An 18647-nucleotide genomic window follows, 5' to 3' on the forward strand; every position below is an offset into this window, starting at 1 on the left:
AGGAGAAACCACTTCAGGTGGTAAGTATGAAAGTGAGAGAATTAAATTGATCGACCGACCAGTCGGGTAAGACCAAGATCCCCGTTTTGGTTGTTCCTGAATGCGTAAGGTGGACGAGGAATGGATGATCTCGTGGAAGCGGTAACTTGGAGAAAGAAGATCAACTACTTTCTTTGTGTTACTCCCCTTTGCCGCGAGATGTAACTTGGGATGTGCGTAGAAAGCGCTTAAAGGCTTCAACAAGGAGACTCGAAAAGTATGGATGAAAGAAGTAAAATGCCGGTGTAGAAGAAAAGAATAACTCTGATGATGAATTATGACGAGTCAAGGAAAGACAGAAAAGATGATGATGTTGAAGCAGAACAAATCACGAAAAAGATGGAGAAGGAAGAAGAAGAGAAGGGGAGAGAAAGAGAAATCCAGACCAGAGAAGAAGATATCCCCAGGCGGTAGCCCAACTCCAAGCCGCCCTCGAAATGGTTCGTTGGGCAGGTAGTGAGGACTGGTCACTAGCTACTAGCTAGCTCCAGAAAAACCACATGGTCCTCGATGCAAGTCTGCGATGACAGGTAATGTCGCGTCTCTCGAAGACCGACGCACCATTCCTCTTTCGAGAAAGCCGCTGCCGCCCTATGAAATTCTCTTCAAGCTCCATTGGTGATCATCTCTTTGGATGGCCCCGAGGAATAGGGCAGGGGTGTGTGGTACTGGTATGGTAACAGACGCTTCGCGACATCGTGAAATCACTGGATGGCCGGCGGCCAACTTTCGAGGCCAGCCAAGCATCGTGAATAAATGATTGAAAGGTGGACGGAAGCCGACATGCCATGGACATGGACATGGACATGGGGAAAAGGTAGTACCGCATGGAAGAGATTGTCTAGACATCGATTCGAAACCCCCGGCCGTGAGTCTTCATGGGTCTTGGATGCCAGTATGTTGTATGGAAATGTCCACTCGGCACATCAGTTTGACGTAGAGAGATATTCACCTCTCCTCACCGGACGTGCCATGCCAGTCATTCCCGCGCTGCCAGGGCCATATCAAAGGCATTGTCATCTGTCGCCCGGGTATCGAGTCGGTCGGTCATCTTTCTGGCGCTTCGTGACCAAGCGTTCTTTGTCTTCAACTGGGGACCAGCGAGCAACTGGTGGTGGTTAGCCGTCACTGGGGTAAAAAAGAAAGTGAGTGGGGTTAAAACGAACGAACGACGTCCCCTTGTTGTTCTCTCCCCTTTGTTTCCCAAAATAAGCGACCTCTCTCATTCCACAAACCTCATTGGTCAGGACAGCTTCGAAACGCCAAAACGGGTTACAGCCGCCCGCGATTCAGAGCCAATCGTTCTCGGGTGACGGGGGTGTTCCTGAGGCTCTTTTGGATTGAGGACAAAACCCCTACATTGGGCCTTTCCCTTGTCCTTGGTGGTGGGCGGATGGGCATGTAACGTCGACACTCACCTTTGCCGTGAGCTTTCGGGTGCTTGCCGCTCACCTTGCTCACCGGACGGACACCCGCTCTTGAGAGCCTTGCAGCGCGCTTGATGAGGGAGATTTGAGCCTCTTTTTGCAATTACAACATCACGGCGGGAAAACGCCACGGCAGCTGGGCCAGGCTGAGGTGAGGTGAAGGGGAGCACAGAATGCTTGCTTGATGGGCTTGGTTGAGAAAAGAGGCAATGACTTCTTTCATCATAGAAGGCTGTTGAACTTGGGCTACTTGGAGACGAATATGGTTATCCGTGGGTGTGAGGTTGGCCTTTTGTCAATGTCATTTTACTTACACCTACCCGTCTCAGCGCGAGGCTCGGGCAAAAGGTCAGCAAAGGAAAGGGAGGAAGAAATTCCCGGACAGCACGAAACCCCCGCATAAACAGTTTTGTAGAGCAAGCCCTAGGAAAAGTGTTAGTGCAAGGCTCAAGACAACAAGACCACAACCACTACAACTGCAAAGTCCAAAAAGGCGAACAATAGAAATTTGATATCAAACTTCTTGGAACGCATCTTTACACCAAAAAAAACTCTTCCCAAAATTTCGTAAAATTTGCATTGAATCTTGTCGTGATATGGGCGTTTTGTCCTGGCAGTAACACTTTTCTTCGAGATTACCATACAAAATTGTTCTGTCCGATCGGGAGTTTTTGTTTCCCAGGCACGTGTAAAATCCTTGACATGGAAAAGGCCAACCTCACACCCACAGGTAAAAGGCGAGGAAAGAACAAGAGAACCACAGCGAGAATGGGTTGGGGGATGGACAGTTCATAGTGAATTCAAGGACCCCACTTTCTGCCCATATGGATCCCGTCATCAACGAGAGAGCATGTACAATTAGTAAGCTCGGAGAGATCATAGTCAAGTCAAATCCATCCACATCCATCTCAATGAAGCACATGCGACACTAGGAAAAGTCTCGCGAGTGCTTTACGAGTTTAATTTTTAAATTTCTGCCCGATTATGACGTCCGTCGTCCGCATTGTCTCCATTATCCGCAGCTCTTTTTTACCAGTTTGTAATCATAACACCATGACCATGTTGAAGACTCGATGATGATCAATCAGTCAGGTGTGGGTTATCTACATATCGTTAAGTATACATAGCCCTCATTATGTCCTGCCCAAACGATGCCCTCGACACTTGAACTGTATACACTATACGACACCACACAGGCACACCATTGAACTTACTTCGACTCCGCCATGTCGACGACAATTCCCTCGACATACAAAGCCTTCAGGCGCACCACCGGCGACTTACCTCGCACCATCCTTCCCTCGACAGAGCATCTGCCGCACGAGCTTGGTCCGCACGATGTCCTCCTCAAAATCCACGCCGTCTCGCTCAACTTCCGCGATGTCGGCATGCTGCACGGCCGCTACCCCGTTGATGTGATTGAGCGCGGTATTCCTTGTTCGGACGCAGCGGCCGAGGTAGCCGCCACCGGAAGCGCGGTCAAGGATTTCACCGTTGGAGACCACGTCTCCGTTGTTTTTGATCTCAACAATCTGGGCCCCGAAGACGGTGATGATGAGCCGCCTAGGGTGCTGGGTGGCGACGTTGACGGGACTCTGGCTGAGTATGCCGTCTTCGAAGATAAGTATCTGGTGCAATTGCCTAGGCATTTGTCTTGGGAAGAGGTTAGTTAGATATATATGTTGCCTTATGGTTATTAGGAAGGACATTTTGTTGACATGATTATCAACTCTTTTGATACAACAGGCAGCTACGATCCCCTGTGCTGGCGTCACGGCCTGGACTGCGCTCGACGGCCTCAAGGCGGCGGCACCGAGAAGTGCCCTTCTGCAAGGTTCGTTCTGCTACAAAGTAGATGATGATATGGATGTCAGAAAAGTAACTAACCAAATAATCCATATAGGCACCGGAGGCGTCAGCCTATTCGCCCTCCTAATCTGCCTCGCAGCGGGCATTCAACCTATCATCACGTCTTCATCCGATAAGAAGCTCGAGGACATTCGAAACCAGCTCGGACCCGATGTAGTCCGCACCATTAACTACCGGACCGTTTCCGACCAAGCCGCAGAAGTCCAGCGCCTTACCAACGGCAAGGGCGTCGACTTTGTCGTCAACAACACCGGCCCGGCGTCTATCCCGCAAGATATCAGCTTCCTACGCCAACGCGGCGGTCTCGTGTCCCTCGTCGGCTTTTTGGAAGGTTTCGGTGGTGATTGGCAGCCTAGTGCTATGATGGCGTTGATGAGCAAGTTTGCAAAGTTGAAGTGAGTGGGCTCTATTATTATTCCGCATCCCGAATGTTTAGATAGAATGTTCCACTGACTGACGGTTGATTCACAACAGGGGTATCGCCGTAGGCTCCAAACAGGATTACGTCAGCTTGATTCAGTTCTTGGTAGACAAGAAAGTCTCCCTCGCCCCGCTGGTCGACAGAGTCTTCGCCTTCGACGAGTCGCCCGCCGCGTTCGACTATCTGTACTCGGGAAGCCATGTCGGCAAGGTCATCATCAAGATGCAGCAGGATTAGGACTAGACGTCAGTCACGTCAAGCAGCTTAACTACCAACCTATGTATGACATTAACGTAGGTAGTTTGAGGTATTCATATAAAAAATGTATTTAAGAAATGAAGGACGAAGGAGATGATCTCTGGCAACCAGCAATCTTTACCTAGTCGCTCTTTCTTTTATAGTTATTGCCAGTCGGATCCCGCTTCCCTGCAGTGCAATGATTCTCTTCAATCGTGCGAAAAGTTTCTGCCAATGGCTTCAAACTTAAAAGTCGTGTTCGAACTGAAACCTTCTACTCCGGCACTCATTGATTAATTCATTCGTCCATCCTCACTTCATTCCTGATGCAGATGCTATGTTTTTTTCGGTCCCATTGGGCGCATGCAATGCGAGGATGTTATCGCTCCTCCATCGCCGATGGTGAAATATAAGACTGCCGGCCTAGTCCAGCAGTCGGCTTCGGTGAATCACACAGCATTGCTTACATTGCATCTTCTCTCATTGAGAGATCTTTGTTGTAAATGTGTGTGATGGTGAATGATAATGCTGGTTTATATCCAAGCAAGCCATCATAAGCCATGCACCCAGCCCTGGCATGTTAGCCGTTCCTCCTTCCTTCCTTCTTTCCTTTGCGTTTCTCGCTTGAAGCAGCGAGCGCCTGGTAACAAATCTTTCTGAACACCAAACATGCCATGTCTACCATGCCGCACCAACGCCCACCATGATGCACAAAGACAAATGAACCAAAAATCACGACTCCAAAATTCACCTCTACCATACTTAAATGTTAGAAAAAAATGCCGCTGTAACAATATGCAAATCCACTTGAACTTTTTGTAAAAGTCTAAAACTCCAATTCACATGCTTTTCCATGGCTTCCAAAACAACACACACCATCATGCACATGCTCTTCTCCCATGCCATACTATACTCATCTATACCATGTCATATCATACCATACTCATCTAAGCTCTACCCATCAACGCTTTTATATGTAACCGCCCGATCCCCAGGCTGTCGGCACACCCGCCACAACACACTACCCCCAACAACAAACCACAACAGAAACGACAACAAAAACCATCAAGAAACCCACGACTCCCACGGTCCCGGATATGACGCTACCTCGTCGCACTACAACTTGACAATCGTCATGCCGTTGACCGTAATCATTTCTGGTTCTGCGTATTCCTCTTCACCGACCTCGTCATCATGATCATCCTCGTGTTCCTCGTTATTAAAGCCACCATTGTAGTCACCATCGAAACCCTCCATGTCGTAGGTCTCTGGGTAGGACTGGTAGGATTCGGCGTCTGATGCGGGGTCCTCCGGCGCAGTAGCTTCGTAAGTCGTGGGGGGTGGTTTCCTGGAGGATTGTCTGGATGCTTGCCGGGATGACTGTCTGGAGGGTTGTTGGGATGGCTGCCTTGATGCCTGTTGCGATGGTTGTTTGGGTGGTTGTGCAGATGCTTGCCTTGATGGATGTCTGGAGGTTGTCCTAGATGACCGTCTGGAAGTCCCGTTCCTTTCAGCGTCATCTTCATCCACTTTCTGCACCTTAATAGGCCGCCCACCCTCCTCCTCACCAGGCGAACTTCTCTTCCTCGTCGCCTCCGTCATCTCGATCATCTCAATGTCATGGTCATCATCCACATCCAGACCAGCTGCACCCGCCGTTCCACCCGCGGCCGATTCAGAGGTCGAAATCATCGTAGCCGGCGTAGTACTTCTACTCCTACTCCTGCCCCTCTTGCTCTTGGAGTCGTCGACATCAACACCAGTGAGGACAGGCGACCTCGACGGCCTTGTCGAGTGTGAAACCGAGAAACCCCCCGCCTCTTCCATAACCGGTACCGTGATCCCAACAGCCACAGCATTGGTAGCCGAAGCCATAGCATTGGTAGCCGAAGCCATAGCCGTAGCAGCAACAATAACACTGCCAACAGTAGTGGAATCAGCACCCTCATCAAACAACGTCCCCAACCACGCCTCCCGAAACTTCAACCCAATCGCCAGCGCCATATGCCTAGACACGGAATTACCAACCAGCTTCCACTGGTCAGCCGTCCTTCCCACCAACACCTCCTCATCCAGATACCCCTGGGCCCGGCGCATCTCGTGCACCGTATACGGCCGTGGTTCATCCCAATGTAACCCCGGACCCATTCTTGCATCGCTGGGGTTGCAGGTAGTAGTGACCGTCGGAAACAGCGTCTTGGGATTCAACCTCCGCCAACCAACCGAAGCATCGCTGGTACGCGTTGTGCCCTCGCTAGGGAAAAGACCTCTATCTCCCTTGGTCATTATACCGTTACCTTTATTCCAGGCTTTGTTGAAGCTCATCCCATAGGGGTGTGTGGGGATGCAGGCATACTGGGCGCGGTTCTTCGGGGTAATACCGGCCGCAAGACGGTGGTCGGGAAAGGGTGTGCAAACTTCTACCTTAGCATCGCCAACTTTGGGGAGGTCGGCGGTGCTTTCCCCAGCAGAGACGAATTTGAAAGCGGTGGGAACGAAGATCCTTTGGACGTAGGACTCGCCGTTGCAGAGAAAGCCGATGTTGCGGTTTTTGTCGCGGTAGTGGGAATGGGAGGGTAAAGGCGGGCTTGGGAGAGGAAGGCCCGGAGCAGCAAAGTACAGAAAGACGCGCTCACGGCTTTGAGGCGCGCCGTGGGCCCAGGCGTCGCCCAGGGTGAGTTGGGCTTGGTAGCCCATTCCTATGAGAGCGCAGAACAGCTGTGAAAGGACGTCCTGCTTCCTGTTTACGAATGTCTGCACAATGCCGGAGACATTCTCGAGAACGCCGTATTTAGGTCGATAGAAGTCGACGAAGGAGGCGAAAGAGGCTACGAGGGATTGATTTTTGACTTGATTGAGGACTTTCTTGTCTTGGGTGAGAAGCGAGAAACCGGGGCATGGGCTGCCGGCGGCGATGAAGTCGACTTCGCCGGGTCGTGGCACGTTGTCGGAAAATTTACCCTATTCGTCGATGTCAGTTAACGTGGCCTTATAAAGGTCCATAACCAAAGGGAACATACCTCCAGAGCAAGACGAAGCAGATCATCCACAGAGCCAAGAAAGGGGTTCGTCTTTTCCGGATCCGGGGTATTGGCCATGTAGGTATGGATAGCCTTGTCCCAAATATCGTTGGCCCAGCGCATCTCGACGACCCCGCCCTCTTCCAGGCCTCTTCCGAAATTACCACCGCCGCAGTATAGATCCATCCCCTTCAGCTTTGGCTTGCCAAGTAAGTTCTTCTCCAAGGGGTTGAATCCCTGGCGCAAAGTGCTTGGGAATGTCTTGAGAGGTACGCATTTTCCATCGTCTTCTAGCCCATGGGTGATGAAGAATATGTTCCCCGTTCCTCCCCTGTCATAGGGGCTTGGGATACGCTCGTCTGCGCGAAAAAATCTGACCAGACACTTTCCTACGATCCTCTCGCCTCGAACCTCCACCAGGTCTAGGTCCTCCGTGTAGACAAGCTCGTTAGCTGGCGCATCTGGACGATCAACTTTCCGTCGTCGCAATAGCTTTCGAAGTCGCACGAACGGTTTCTCTTTCTCTTTCTCTCCTTGCCTAAAAAATTCGACCACTTCGTACGGTTCGGAATACCTGTCGGAAGGAGAGAGTGTTGCCAGGACAGTATCACCAGGCTTATAAGGAGGGGTCGGTGGTTTTGGCGGCTGGTTATGGTAGCAGGTTAAATGGGCCTCTTGTACCGTAACCCATCTCCGTTGCTCGCTCTCGTACAACTGCCTAACGAAAAACTCGCCCTTGCAACTTTCTGGAGTTCCGAACCAGTCCACTGGATGGACCGCAAGTACCTCATTGCCCTTGACACGCGCATGATGTCCTTCCTGACACGTACAGTGATTAGAAAGAAAGAGCTCGTTGCGCCACTTGTACTTCATAGCGCAGCATGGCGTATCTTCTGGTCTGTAAAACCATATGACATCGAAACTCTTGGGGTCGAGGCCACGGCCACTCTTAGTCTTGGTAGTATGGACTTTCTGAACGAGGCCAAACCACCTGTGGTCATCTGTGTCGGCCGGTTTCCACTTCGTGTCCGTGTTTGAGCTATCATCTCGAGGCGTAGAAATCACGTCTCCAACCTTGATCTGGTCGACAAGTTCCTGGGACAAGTATTTAATGTAGGCCGGATGAATCTGTTTGATGTTTGGTCGTGGTGTTTTCGCTTTCGCTTTCGCTTTCGCTTTCGCCCTGGGCTTGACATTCTCCTTCATCGGAGGCGGTAGATTGCTTCCTGGTGCTGGCAGAACATCTGAGGAAACGATGGAAATGACATCCGAATCGACGATGGGGATTACCTCCGACACTTGCAGCGGCAATGGTTGAAGTGGTATCGATAAATCCTCTGTCATGGTTTCGTCCTTGGTGTCCGCCTTGGCCTCTGTCTCGATGTTCTCTGTTGTGTCTTGCTTGACACGCTTCGCGAGCTTCGTGAGCTTCACCTGCCTATCCTTCTCTTTCTCCGCATCCTCGCCAGCCAACCGCAATACCTTTCCAAGAATCATATGATCAAAACACTCCTTGATATACGGAGTGACAATGGTAGCCGCAACGGTTCGATCGCCTTCGGTGACGAGCGGGCCTGGAGGAACCTCCTGTCTGAGATACTGGCCGGGCTTAACGAGCATGAGTTCCCGAAAAAGTCTGTCGCCCGCTGCTCTTCTAGCGCCCGCCACTCCATTCACCTCCTTCCAGATATACCCTATATTGGCAGCGACCGAAGTCCGGTAATCGTCGCTCCGGTGTTGAGCCCGCCACATCCGAAAGGCCTTTGACTTTCCGTGAGCCTTGGTCGCCCACTGGATGAAGTCGCCCTTGCTCTTGAAACAGCCCAGTGTAACCTCGCGCTTCCTTTCGACCATGCGAGTGCAGTAGTCAACGACATGTTTTCCCAGGTCTGCGATCCAAAGAAACGGCTGGTAAAATCGCTGGTATTCCAGCGCTGGCGTCTTGAGCAGGTAGTAGATCTCTTTTTTGGCGTTGAGCTTGGAGCGAACCCAGATCTGGCCTTCGACGCTGTGCAGAGACGCACCATAATTGCCCACAGGCAACTCCATCACTTGCATGCCGGTGACGTAGTGCTTGGTATTGCCAAACTTCAGGACCCCGTCGAAGTAGTACTTGTCGTGCAGCATCTTGGTCGCTACAAGGTGAATCGGCCGCATCTCTTGGGGGTGGTGAGCGTAGTTTACGTAGAAGTTGAAGTCGTGTAGCTCAAATTCGATATAATCCTCTTTGGACTTACCAGCCGCTTTCGCAGCCTTTAAGAGATCCTCAACAGCGATGCGCTCAGGTGTTGACGGCGGTGGCGGTATGGGATTATCTTTTCTTTCATCTACCCTTTGGAATTTCGACCTTGGATTTACCAAAGTTGATACTGGCAAGTCGACAGTGATGTGTTTACTTCGCTGGACAACGAAAACATAATCTGGGCCCTCGTCCAAGACCCCATCTGTGGCCTCGTCTGAAAACCCATCTGGAAGATCAGCCTCATCTTCGGACTCAGGCACAGGCCCGGTATCTTCGCCATTCTGGCCAGATTCGGCTTGGAACTGCTGCTCGAGCTCGAGTTGGAGTTGAAGTTGAGGGTCTTCGTGGCTTGGTGGCGTAATCGTCGTCGTCGTCGTCGGGGGCGGTTGAACGTAGTCTCCGTCTGTGGCCAAACCCTGGCTGAGAACGGACGCAAACATATCCAAGTAATCTTCTTGGATGCCCATGACGTCGGTGGGGACGTCGATAAACATGCCTCCGTGGCCGCGATCTGGCGAATCCATCACTTGGCTGTCAACGAACTGGCGCTAAGTTCTATGAGTACACTAGAGGTACTCCGATTGAAGCCAGGGATAAAGTTGAGGTCAAGGGTAGACCTGTTTATAGTAAAAATGAAGGCGGCCCAGTGGAAGGAGAAGATGGTCCGGTATCTCTTGACTAAAGCATTTGGCGGCTGGTAATGATACCAAATTCTTCTCGGATTATTCCATGTTGACGAGAAGTGAGCCGGTGATGATGGTGATGATGATGTGAGAAAAATCAAATAAATTCTAGCAATCCCCGTTTGTTGATGTAAAAGGCTAGAAGATCGCGAATGAGCTAAAGCTAGTTTGTAAAATAAGATAAAATGATACAGAATAAAGCAACAAAAAGGTGATATCTTGTTGAGAAAAAAAAAGATTTTATTCGTATCGTTTGTTGGCTGGGTATGTGCAAATCCGTGTTGTATTATGAGACGTAAAAAGAGTGTCGTATCAAGCGCCCTCGGATATTTTGACTGTCGACGTGTGGGCGTGTGGGAAGGGGGTGGGTGGGTGGTCTCGAGAAAGGCGGGCGGTGCACAAGTGACGGGAGGTGGTCGCGGAGGAAGGAAAGAGGAGCAAACCAACAGAAAACGAACAACTTGACACCATGCTTCTTTTTTTCGATCTCGCTCCCTTGTCCACCGAAGAGGGCCCTTTCTTCCTTCCCGTTGCGGATTGCGACTCTCCGACTGCAGTCGAACGGGCCTTCCTTGAGAGAGGAACGCGTCCCGCGACTTGTGGATTCTTTGTCGAGGGTTGGCAAGGGTTAGAAGTGAGTAAACAGTGCCAAGGAAGTGAATTGGCCAATAAAAGGGTGCATGTTCCTGCCCGTTTGCGGATCCTCTAACCGCACAAACAGGACCCACCCGCCACCAAGCGGCCGGTGAAGACCCACATCTCTCCGGTCTGTTGCTCCGGTGCGCCCGGAGCTCATGCCGGCAAGTCAACGCACCACAATCAACATGAGTGCCATCAATGTCCCGTCCTTAAAGTCCCGCTTCGATCTATGGCCGTTTCCAAGCCGCTCCTATTTCTAGTATTGTTTTCATTATTCAAAGTCATTCCAACTATGTACAACCAAAATATACAAACACCAAAAAAGAAACCTATGGTTACATGCCAGGTAAATCCAAAGCGCTACTTGCTCGCTATCTAATCTAAGGTGTCCTAATCCATCGTACTGTGTGTGCATATAACTGTTTTAGAATTGGGGGGTTAATCCCGTCGCTTGTTGAATCTGTCGTCTTCTCGCCTTGCTCAGGGTTCTGTGTATCCCCAGGATCTTCTTGTCTTTCAACGTTCCTCTTCACACTTTCAGATGGCATGCTACGCCAGGTAGGGTTATATCGCTGCGTGTGGAGCCAGCGCGCAGCAACGACATTATCCACACCCTTGCGGCCTCTGTCCGTTCCCTCGGGCGGGAGGTGCCAAGTGCAGCCGTGTAATGTCCGGAGCGATTCGAGTTCTCGCCTTACCACCCCAAGCATGTTTTTTAGCCCATCGTTGACAGGCAGATGAGGCCACATCTCGATAAAGTATTGAAACATGTGGATGATAATCTCATACTCATCGCCGCCCGGCTCCCTTGCATTCTCCAGAACCGTGGGGTCTAACCAAGAGTCGATCACCCACTTTACCAAGCCCAACATCAAGTGCGGGTTCCCCAGGCATCCTAGAGCTCGCATGTATACCGAAATATGGTGCGCCCTCAGTGCGAACTGCAACGTGGGTAACTTGAAACGTGCCGATGCATCGCCGTCAGATGGGACCGGCCGTATCATCCTTTTCCAAGTGACATGGAGAGTTAGAGCAGCCACGCGAATGACTGGCACCATTCTCAAATCTCCGCAGTGCTCGGTTGCTTTTGCTGACGCCATCGCTCTCTTCGTTGCAAATGCCAGCACCGTCGTCGACTTTCGTATCATACGGCAGAGTAGGTCGAAGATGGAGGTATCCAGGCCTTTCGCCTCTACGGTCCGCCGATATGTCTTCAGGAACATCTTGAGCGAACGCAAGTGCGGGTGGTCACCCTCCTGCGGCACATGGCGTGTGGTGGCCAGGGCTCTGAGGATAATGTACCATGGCCGCCTGTCCTTGTGGGCAGCCCTTGCGTTCCGCTGTTGGTACACCCTGGTGAGTTTAATAGCCAGTGGGATCTGGTTATGGGAGTTCGAATAAGCGTCGGGGATCCGGTAATTAGAGTGCGTTCTGCACAATAGGAAAATCCACGCGTTGAAGATGCGAGCGGGAATGGTATCTAGCGGCTCAAGATCCTTAAGCCACCCAACCAAAGCTTTTCTCGCAGCTGCGCTGTACCCGCTGTCCAGGAGGTATTGCAACCCGCGCTCTATTGAACTGGCGTTTCTAAGTAGAAGCTCGAGGAGGCGGTCATTTGGTCGGATGTTGAGATCCCGCATGTGTTGATACAGATCATCAGGAGACGGAGGGGTAAGCCTCGCTATCTCATAGGCGCTAAGGTTACCGTCATGAACTGGAAAGACAAAGTGCGTCGAGTCACCCGGGAGCTGCGGATCATCCTCAAGCACTTCCCTTGCATACAATTTTTCCAACATGGCAGCATACACATCGGCAGTGGGCGGGAGGTTGGGTCGAGGAGGTTTCAGAAACTCGATCCAGGCCTCCCTAGCGTTGCGCGTGGCCATGATGGATGCAACCCACGTGGCATGGATAAACATGATGGGAGTATACCCTTTGGGTGGTCCGTTGGTCCTGGTCATGACGGTGCGTTGTCGGCCGGGCAGTGAACCACCCAGAATCGTCAACGCCTCATCGATGGGTGCAGAGGGATATCCGTTTTCGACCATCATGATTCCTGCTTTAGCGCTCCTGCTCAGATCGTCTTCAGGATCGCGTTGCTCGTCCACTCCATCCCACGCTAAACGGTATGGCGGCCACGTCTTCGCAGACCGGATCGTGGCCTTTTGCTCACCTGGCGTCTTCTTCATCCCTAGTAACACCCTTCTTATTGAGCGATAGCCGTTCTGGGAGATCAGCAAGTGAGGTCTCATTTTGACAGACGCGGCCAGAAGGACCTTTTGGGCTTCCCAGTTGTAATGAACGTGCTGGTAAGGAGCGATGGGGGTTTTCCTGTCAAGCGCGCAGAGAGCGGCGTTGAAGATGCGATTTCTCATTCTGTGCCATTTTGCTTTGCTCTCACCTCCGAGATCAGAGCGGGAGGTCTCGAGGTATTTCGCGACGAGATGAGCAACTGAGACCAGAGCAGCAGGCCATACGGCCGCGCAATGCCGCATGAGCCGATACATCATGATCTTGAAGGCGTCTGATTTGAATTCTGGACCAACACGTTCCTGTTCAGGTTTTTGTCTCGCATCCAGGTAGTGTCGGGCGATATAATCGAAGATGGCGGCGAGGTTCTGGGCTTCGTATATCTTTTTGTCGCGCCCAAGGATCATATTCATTAGGAAGTATGGCTTGAAGGTGCCACTAGAGACGAACCGCTGAACCGTTTCGTCCCCAGTCTCTCCTCGTAAAATCCACGACCACTCTTCGAGATCCCTGGCGCTGTATCCCCGCATTTCAAGACGCTCTATGCGCCTTGCCCATTCTTCCTCTGTTTCAAGATAGTATGGAAGTCCCTTAGCGTTGTGGAAGGGCTTTCCATTCGTGCGCGTTTCTGCTGCACGTTGCTTGAACATGAGTTGTGCCAGAGAACCGGGCAATCGAGGAGACCTATTGCAGGCAAGAGCACGCACAAGATTCCATTTTTCACGTGGAAATTTGCGATATTTGCGCCTGATGAACATGGCAAGCGTCTTTGTAGGCGAAAAGGGCGTGAACTTTTTGTCAAAAGGCTTCGGTATCCTAGAGAGATGGGCAACATGTTTTTGTCGGTGTTCACGGAGACTCGGTCCCTTGCGTGCTGGATGCGACAGTCCGCTAGACGGAGCAGACGGAGCAGACGGAGCAGACGGAGCAGACGGAGCAGACGGAGCAGACGGAGCAGACGGAGCAGACGGAGCAAACGGATCGTCCGAGGTGATGGGGACGGCGACAGGCGGGGAGGGTTTGGCCTGAACCTTGGCAGCTCTCTCTAGGACAGCAAACGCATCGTCCGAGGATGTGGTGGTGACCACGGTGGAGGCATCGAGAGACGGAGCGGGTCTGGCCGGAGCTGCAGAGCCGGAGGTGGAGAGGTCATTTTCGGCTTCGGGGCCGGGGCCGGGGCCGGGGCCAGCGGGAACAGCAGCGGCAGCGGCAGCGGCAGCGGCAGCGGCAGCGGTTGATTGTCTTCGGAAAGTGCTGCCATCCGGGCGTATTATCGACGGGGAAGAGAAGTACACGGACGACCAAGCGGGGAGCTGCTTTATTCAACAAGGGGACATCAGTCAGTCAGTATGTAGTGCTCCCGACAAGGAACCGTTGGGTGAGAGAGTCATGAGGGTTCCACATGTTTACCTGGCAGAACCTCGTCGTCGATCGAGTGGTCGTCGCGAGTCGTCGGCCTGTTGCTTGCACACCTCTTAGGGCGGAACCTTTAGTACCGTACATTGATGTAGGCAATCGACCATTCTGAAGGGACGGCAGGCTGGTGATGGGTTGGAGGAGCTTCAAGCATTGGCGATTTCCATGCAAGACAGCCTTTTGGTTTGGAGGTTTTGGAGAAATCTGGCTGTTGCTGATTTTCCCCTTGGACTCGGACCTGGACTGCACTAGCGGATGCTACCCCTCATTCCCCCCTGCTTGCGTGCAGCAACAGGTGCCGAGGGGAACTTGTTGGGGAGTTATCGATAAGGTAAGACGGAAGAAGTGTCGGCTGCCTGCCGTGGAAGCCACGAAGCGGGCGTGTTCCTTTGCGGGAAGCTGAAGGGAGGTGAGGTCTGTGCTGCTTCATACCAGTGGCAGTCCCGTCACTAACATCGAGACGGAAAAGGGGGTTTAGCTCCTGGCCAGATGCAAGTAGCAGTACTTGTGCAGGCTGCATATTGAGGTAGGAACCCAAGTAGTTGTTACCGTGTCCTTGGTCAGCCTCCATCAGAGCTGAACCAGCAACAATTGAAACCCCCCAAAGTTCCCCAATAGACACTGCCACGAGATTGCATTCCCATTATGACTGTCCGTCATCGCAACAACTCCCAAATCATCCACGTCGACAATCAACGACGAGAGGAACAACCCCGCTCTTTTCTTTGTGCATCCACGGAATGGCCTGTCTGAAACGGAAACGACACCGAGGCGGAACGGGTACAGGTACAGGTACAAACTCCAGGTCCTCCGAGGCTGCGGCGTCTCGGGCTGCTGGTGTTGGCGCCGCTACCGCTGCTGCTCCATCATTGGCTTCAGGTTCCCCTGTAACAACGGCGCGCCGAGCAACACGCCAGACATCAACCGCCCCACTCCCCGTCCTTCCCGACCCGGAACCACCCCGACGACGCCGACGCCGGGACAGCAGTGGAACTGGCACTGGCCTTGCCGCCACCACCGACCGGCAGTCTTCCACGTCTCCAACCACCGCCCATCCCCGCGACGCGCCGCGCCCGAACGGGCCGCCACCATCACCACCACCGGCCCTCCGCGGCAAGGAAAACATCCCGATGCAGTCCAACTCGCACCATGGACATGCTCCAATCATCAAGACTCGTCTGACGCGTCACATCGGCTTCGACTGTGACCCCCCTCCAGCAGCAGTGCCCACGCCGCCCAGTTCTAGTTCCAATTCCAGCTCCAGCTCCCATCCGCATCCGAATCCGCATCCGCATCCGCATCCGCCGCGACCCCACGCCAGCTCCCACCCCTCCAACTCCAATTCCTCCCATTCCAGTCCCCGTACAATCGCACCCGCCCGATCAATCATCATAAAGACCTCGGCAGCCCATCAATCGCCCCTCGCACATCCGCACCAGGCGTCGACGGCGTCTCCCATACGTGCTCCTGCCCCCACCCCAACTACGGCAATCCTTCCGGGACCTGTCGCCGGAGGACAGCCACGACACGACTCGGCACGAGTTGGCCATGGCCGCTCCGCTGCGGGGCCGGTGGTGCTCCCACACCACAGCATAGTGGGGCAAAACAAGTCCATCTCCATGGCGCCCTCAGTACCACCACCGCCACAGCATCATCAACAACAACAGACACAGCGCTCATCGATTGCAAGGCCTGGCCCAAGTGGCGGTAAATCAGACAAACCCGAGCGGGCACCCGGCGAGGGGACAGACCGTAACATCGATAAGGTTGTGTTGGGTAACACATGCTTCCGGGCATGGTACCCTTCCTACTACGGGAAGGAAGTTCTCGGTGAAGGCCCGCCTAGTGTTGGAACGATGGTTGCCAATGGGACACACCCTTCAAATCAGGGGGCACATGGACACCATCCCCACCACCAGCCGCCTATGCTCGACCGCCTCTACGTGTGTCCGTGTTGTTTCAAGTACTCCAAGGAGCTCGTTGCCTGGAGGAGGCATGTCTGCTTGTGTGAGGCTCGGGGCCACATTCCCGGAACCAAGATATATGTGCACCCAAAGGGACGACGGACAGTTCTCGTACCGACAGGGCCGGCTCCCAAGCCTGGAAGGGGCAAGCGAGGAAGTATCGGGCAGAAGATGATCGAGGAGGTGATACAGGATGAAGGGGAATGGAGTATTTGGAAGGTAGATGGTGAAGAGGACATGGTAAGCACTGCTCCCATAGCCAATCCTGTAAAACCACATCAAGATCAAGCAAGGTTGCTGATATTTCTTCATAGCTCTTCTGCCAAAACCTCTCCTTGTTTGCCAAACTTTTCCTGGACAACAAGTCGGTGTTTTTCGATGTTAGCGGCTTCCACTACTTTTTGCTTGTGTTCACTCCGCCCGACCCCTCGACGGACCCGGCCTCAGACGTGACCGAGGTTGTCAAGCCTCGCGGCCAAGTCGTCGGCTTCTTCTCCAAAGAGAAGATGTCCTGGGATAACAACAACTTGGCGTGTATCCTCATCTTCCCACCCTGGCAGAAAAAAGGCCTGGGTGCGCTCCTCATGGGCGTCTCGTACGAGATCTCTCGGCGCGAAGGAGTCATTGGCGGTCCCGAGAAGCCCATATCGGAACTCGGCAAAAAGGGGTACAAGCGTTTTTGGGCTGGCGAGATAGCCCGTTGGCTCCTCAGCTTGGAACCAACAGGCACGATACCCGGCGAGGAAACAGTCATCGACATTGACGAGTGCAGCAAGGCAACCTGGATAGCCCCCGACGATTGCCTAGCGGTGCTGAGGGAGATGGCCGTTGCCGAAGGCGCGGGCAGGGGACCTCCTAAGCCCAAGATTCACCACGAACCTACCGAGGAAGAAATGACGGGCATCATCCCTTCGGAACCAGCAGCGGCGGCGGCGGCAGCGGCGGCAGCAGCAGCAGCAGCAGCATCAGCATCAGCAGTAGTGGAGGATGTTCCGCGGGTGCGAATCACACTGGAAGCTGTGCATAACTGGGTCACCCGAAACCGCATTAGCTTGGAACGGACCTGCGATCCTGCGGGCTTTATCGATGACTTTGTCATGGAGGAGCCGTCTTCGGAGGAAGAGGGATAGAAACCCCACAGAGCAAGTGACTGCCGGTGCCGCCTAACTGATTATTACTAGGCGTGCGGCAGCTGTTTGTGAAATATTCCAGCAGGAGACGGCCTCCTATAAAAGTCTCTACTCCATGGAGAAGCAGCTCCCGGAGATTCGGTGTGGCGCCGAAGATCAATCATCGTGTTTGAGTATTGTCCCTGGATAGGTACCGCAATCCTTTGGCGCGCCCAAATGCGTTACTAGGGCAGCTAGCTATCTCTATGGCGGACATCTTTGTGCCGACCAGGGATCTTCCAGGGACAGCGAGGAAATTCCAGGGGCAGCGAGGAAAGGTCACCACAACACACAACGACTTTCGACTATTCATTAGCTTGTACCAGCGAGTCGAGTGAGTTTACTTTAGTCCTGCCAAGGTACATACACAACGAGCATCATCGAGACCTGACAAACACATCCACCCCAGCCTGAACAAATACTCCCAAAAGACGGCAGAGAGAGCAACCAACCACCTTGGCACAACACAGCAGATTTTGCCTGGCCCTGCTGACCAGTTCGTTGAAGGAAGGAACTGCGATGTATTCATACAAGCTTATAAGGGCTGGATGTGTTCGGGAGGATACGATCACTCAAGAGGGGGTAGGGACGTAACATCCTGCGCTAAAACCAGGATATTCCAGAGGGCAAGAGGGCATCCTGCTCTCGAGGCAAGTTTGGTGTTTAAAGGGACGGAGAGCGATGGAACGGATCAGTGGAGAGTGAGAGTAATGGAACAGACCACTAGTATAGGGGGAGAGAGAGAGAGAGCTACATGTTCATCAATCATCAATCATCATCAGCACACGACCGCATGCAATCACATGCCTAGGAGCCTCGTGGTCGGGGTCCGACACACTGGGACTGGGGCAGAAAGCAGAAGGCAGAAGAGAGCAGAAGGCAGAGGGCAGAGGGCAGAAGAGAGCAAAAGAGAACAGTAAGAGCGGTGAATTGGGGCCGGGGCTCTGATATGGAAGAAAGAGTAGAGTGGTCTTGAATTACCTAGGAGCTCATACACGTAATGGAAAATATGATACCCACAACTTAATCCTAAATATCTCTTCTTAGCTCTTGGTTTGATTTGTGAAATCGGAACTCGGGACTGGGGGAAGTGGTTACCTAGAAAAGACCTATCTAGCTATCTATGTCCACCACATGTCAAGTTGATTTTATATTGTACCTTATGTCTGCTGTCATCGCATATCTTTAAGAAGAGCCCTCAGCCCCCGTCGTTCGTTGGATGTCGCTTTACAGAGACACAGATCCCGTCCTCTATGGTTCTTTTACACTCT

At 52.7% G+C, this 18647-nt stretch overlaps 4 protein-coding genes across 4 annotated transcripts; 2 read left to right on the forward strand and 2 right to left on the reverse strand.

The window, feature by feature from the left end:
* Positions 1-2409: 2409 nt before the first annotated feature.
* SMAC4_03687 (uncharacterized protein) lies at positions 2410-4094 on the forward strand. The gene is made up of 4 exons (XM_003351333.2): positions 2410-3130; positions 3213-3300; positions 3370-3730; positions 3810-4094. Exons 1-4 carry the CDS (start codon positions 2693-2695, stop codon positions 3991-3993), a joined length of 1071 nt encoding a protein of 356 aa, XP_003351381.1. The 5' UTR covers positions 2410-2692; the 3' UTR covers positions 3994-4094.
* Positions 4095-5109: 1015 nt separating this feature from the next.
* On the reverse strand, positions 5110-9779 carry SMAC4_03688 (uncharacterized protein; the record flags this gene model as incomplete). The annotated part of the gene is made up of 2 exons (XM_003351334.1): positions 5110-6954; positions 7014-9779. 2 exons carry the CDS (start codon positions 9777-9779, stop codon positions 5110-5112), a joined length of 4611 nt encoding a protein of 1536 aa, XP_003351382.1.
* Positions 9780-10957: 1178 nt separating this feature from the next.
* SMAC4_03690 (uncharacterized protein) lies at positions 10958-14397 on the reverse strand (the record flags this gene model as incomplete). Its single annotated transcript, XM_003351335.1, has 2 exons — positions 10958-14143; positions 14329-14397. The coding sequence occupies 2 exons, from the start codon at positions 14395-14397 to the stop codon at positions 10958-10960; spliced, it is 3255 nt and encodes a 1084-aa protein (XP_003351383.1).
* Positions 14398-14968: 571 nt separating this feature from the next.
* Positions 14969-18404, forward strand: SMAC4_03691 (uncharacterized protein). Its single transcript, XM_066089994.1, has 2 exons — positions 14969-16447; positions 16522-18404. Exons 1-2 carry the CDS (start codon positions 14984-14986, stop codon positions 17335-17337), a joined length of 2280 nt encoding a protein of 759 aa, XP_065947553.1. The 5' UTR covers positions 14969-14983; the 3' UTR covers positions 17338-18404.
* Positions 18405-18647: the final 243 nt, after the last annotated feature.

This window comes from Sordaria macrospora, chromosome 6 (assembly GCF_033870435.1).
Source record: "Sordaria macrospora chromosome 6, complete sequence".
NCBI classification, from domain to species: Eukaryota; Fungi; Ascomycota; class Sordariomycetes; order Sordariales; family Sordariaceae; genus Sordaria; species Sordaria macrospora.

Bases quoted from the DNA above. Each gene is read 5' to 3' on its own strand.
- SMAC4_03687 (XM_003351333.2), top strand. From the start codon at position 2,693: ATGTCGACGACAATTCCCTCGACATACAAAGCCTTCAGGCGCACCACC. The intron at 3,131-3,212 runs GTTAGTTAGATA...TTGATACAACAG, and splicing joins GGCATTTGTCTTGGGAAGAG to GCAGCTACGATCCCCTGTGC. The intron at 3,301-3,369 runs GTTCGTTCTGCT...TAATCCATATAG, and splicing joins GAGAAGTGCCCTTCTGCAAG to GCACCGGAGGCGTCAGCCTA.
- SMAC4_03691 (XM_066089994.1), top strand. From the start codon at position 14,984: ATGGCCTGTCTGAAACGGAAACGACACCGAGGCGGAACGGGTACAGGT. The intron at 16,448-16,521 runs GTAAGCACTGCT...ATTTCTTCATAG, and splicing joins TAGATGGTGAAGAGGACATG to CTCTTCTGCCAAAACCTCTC.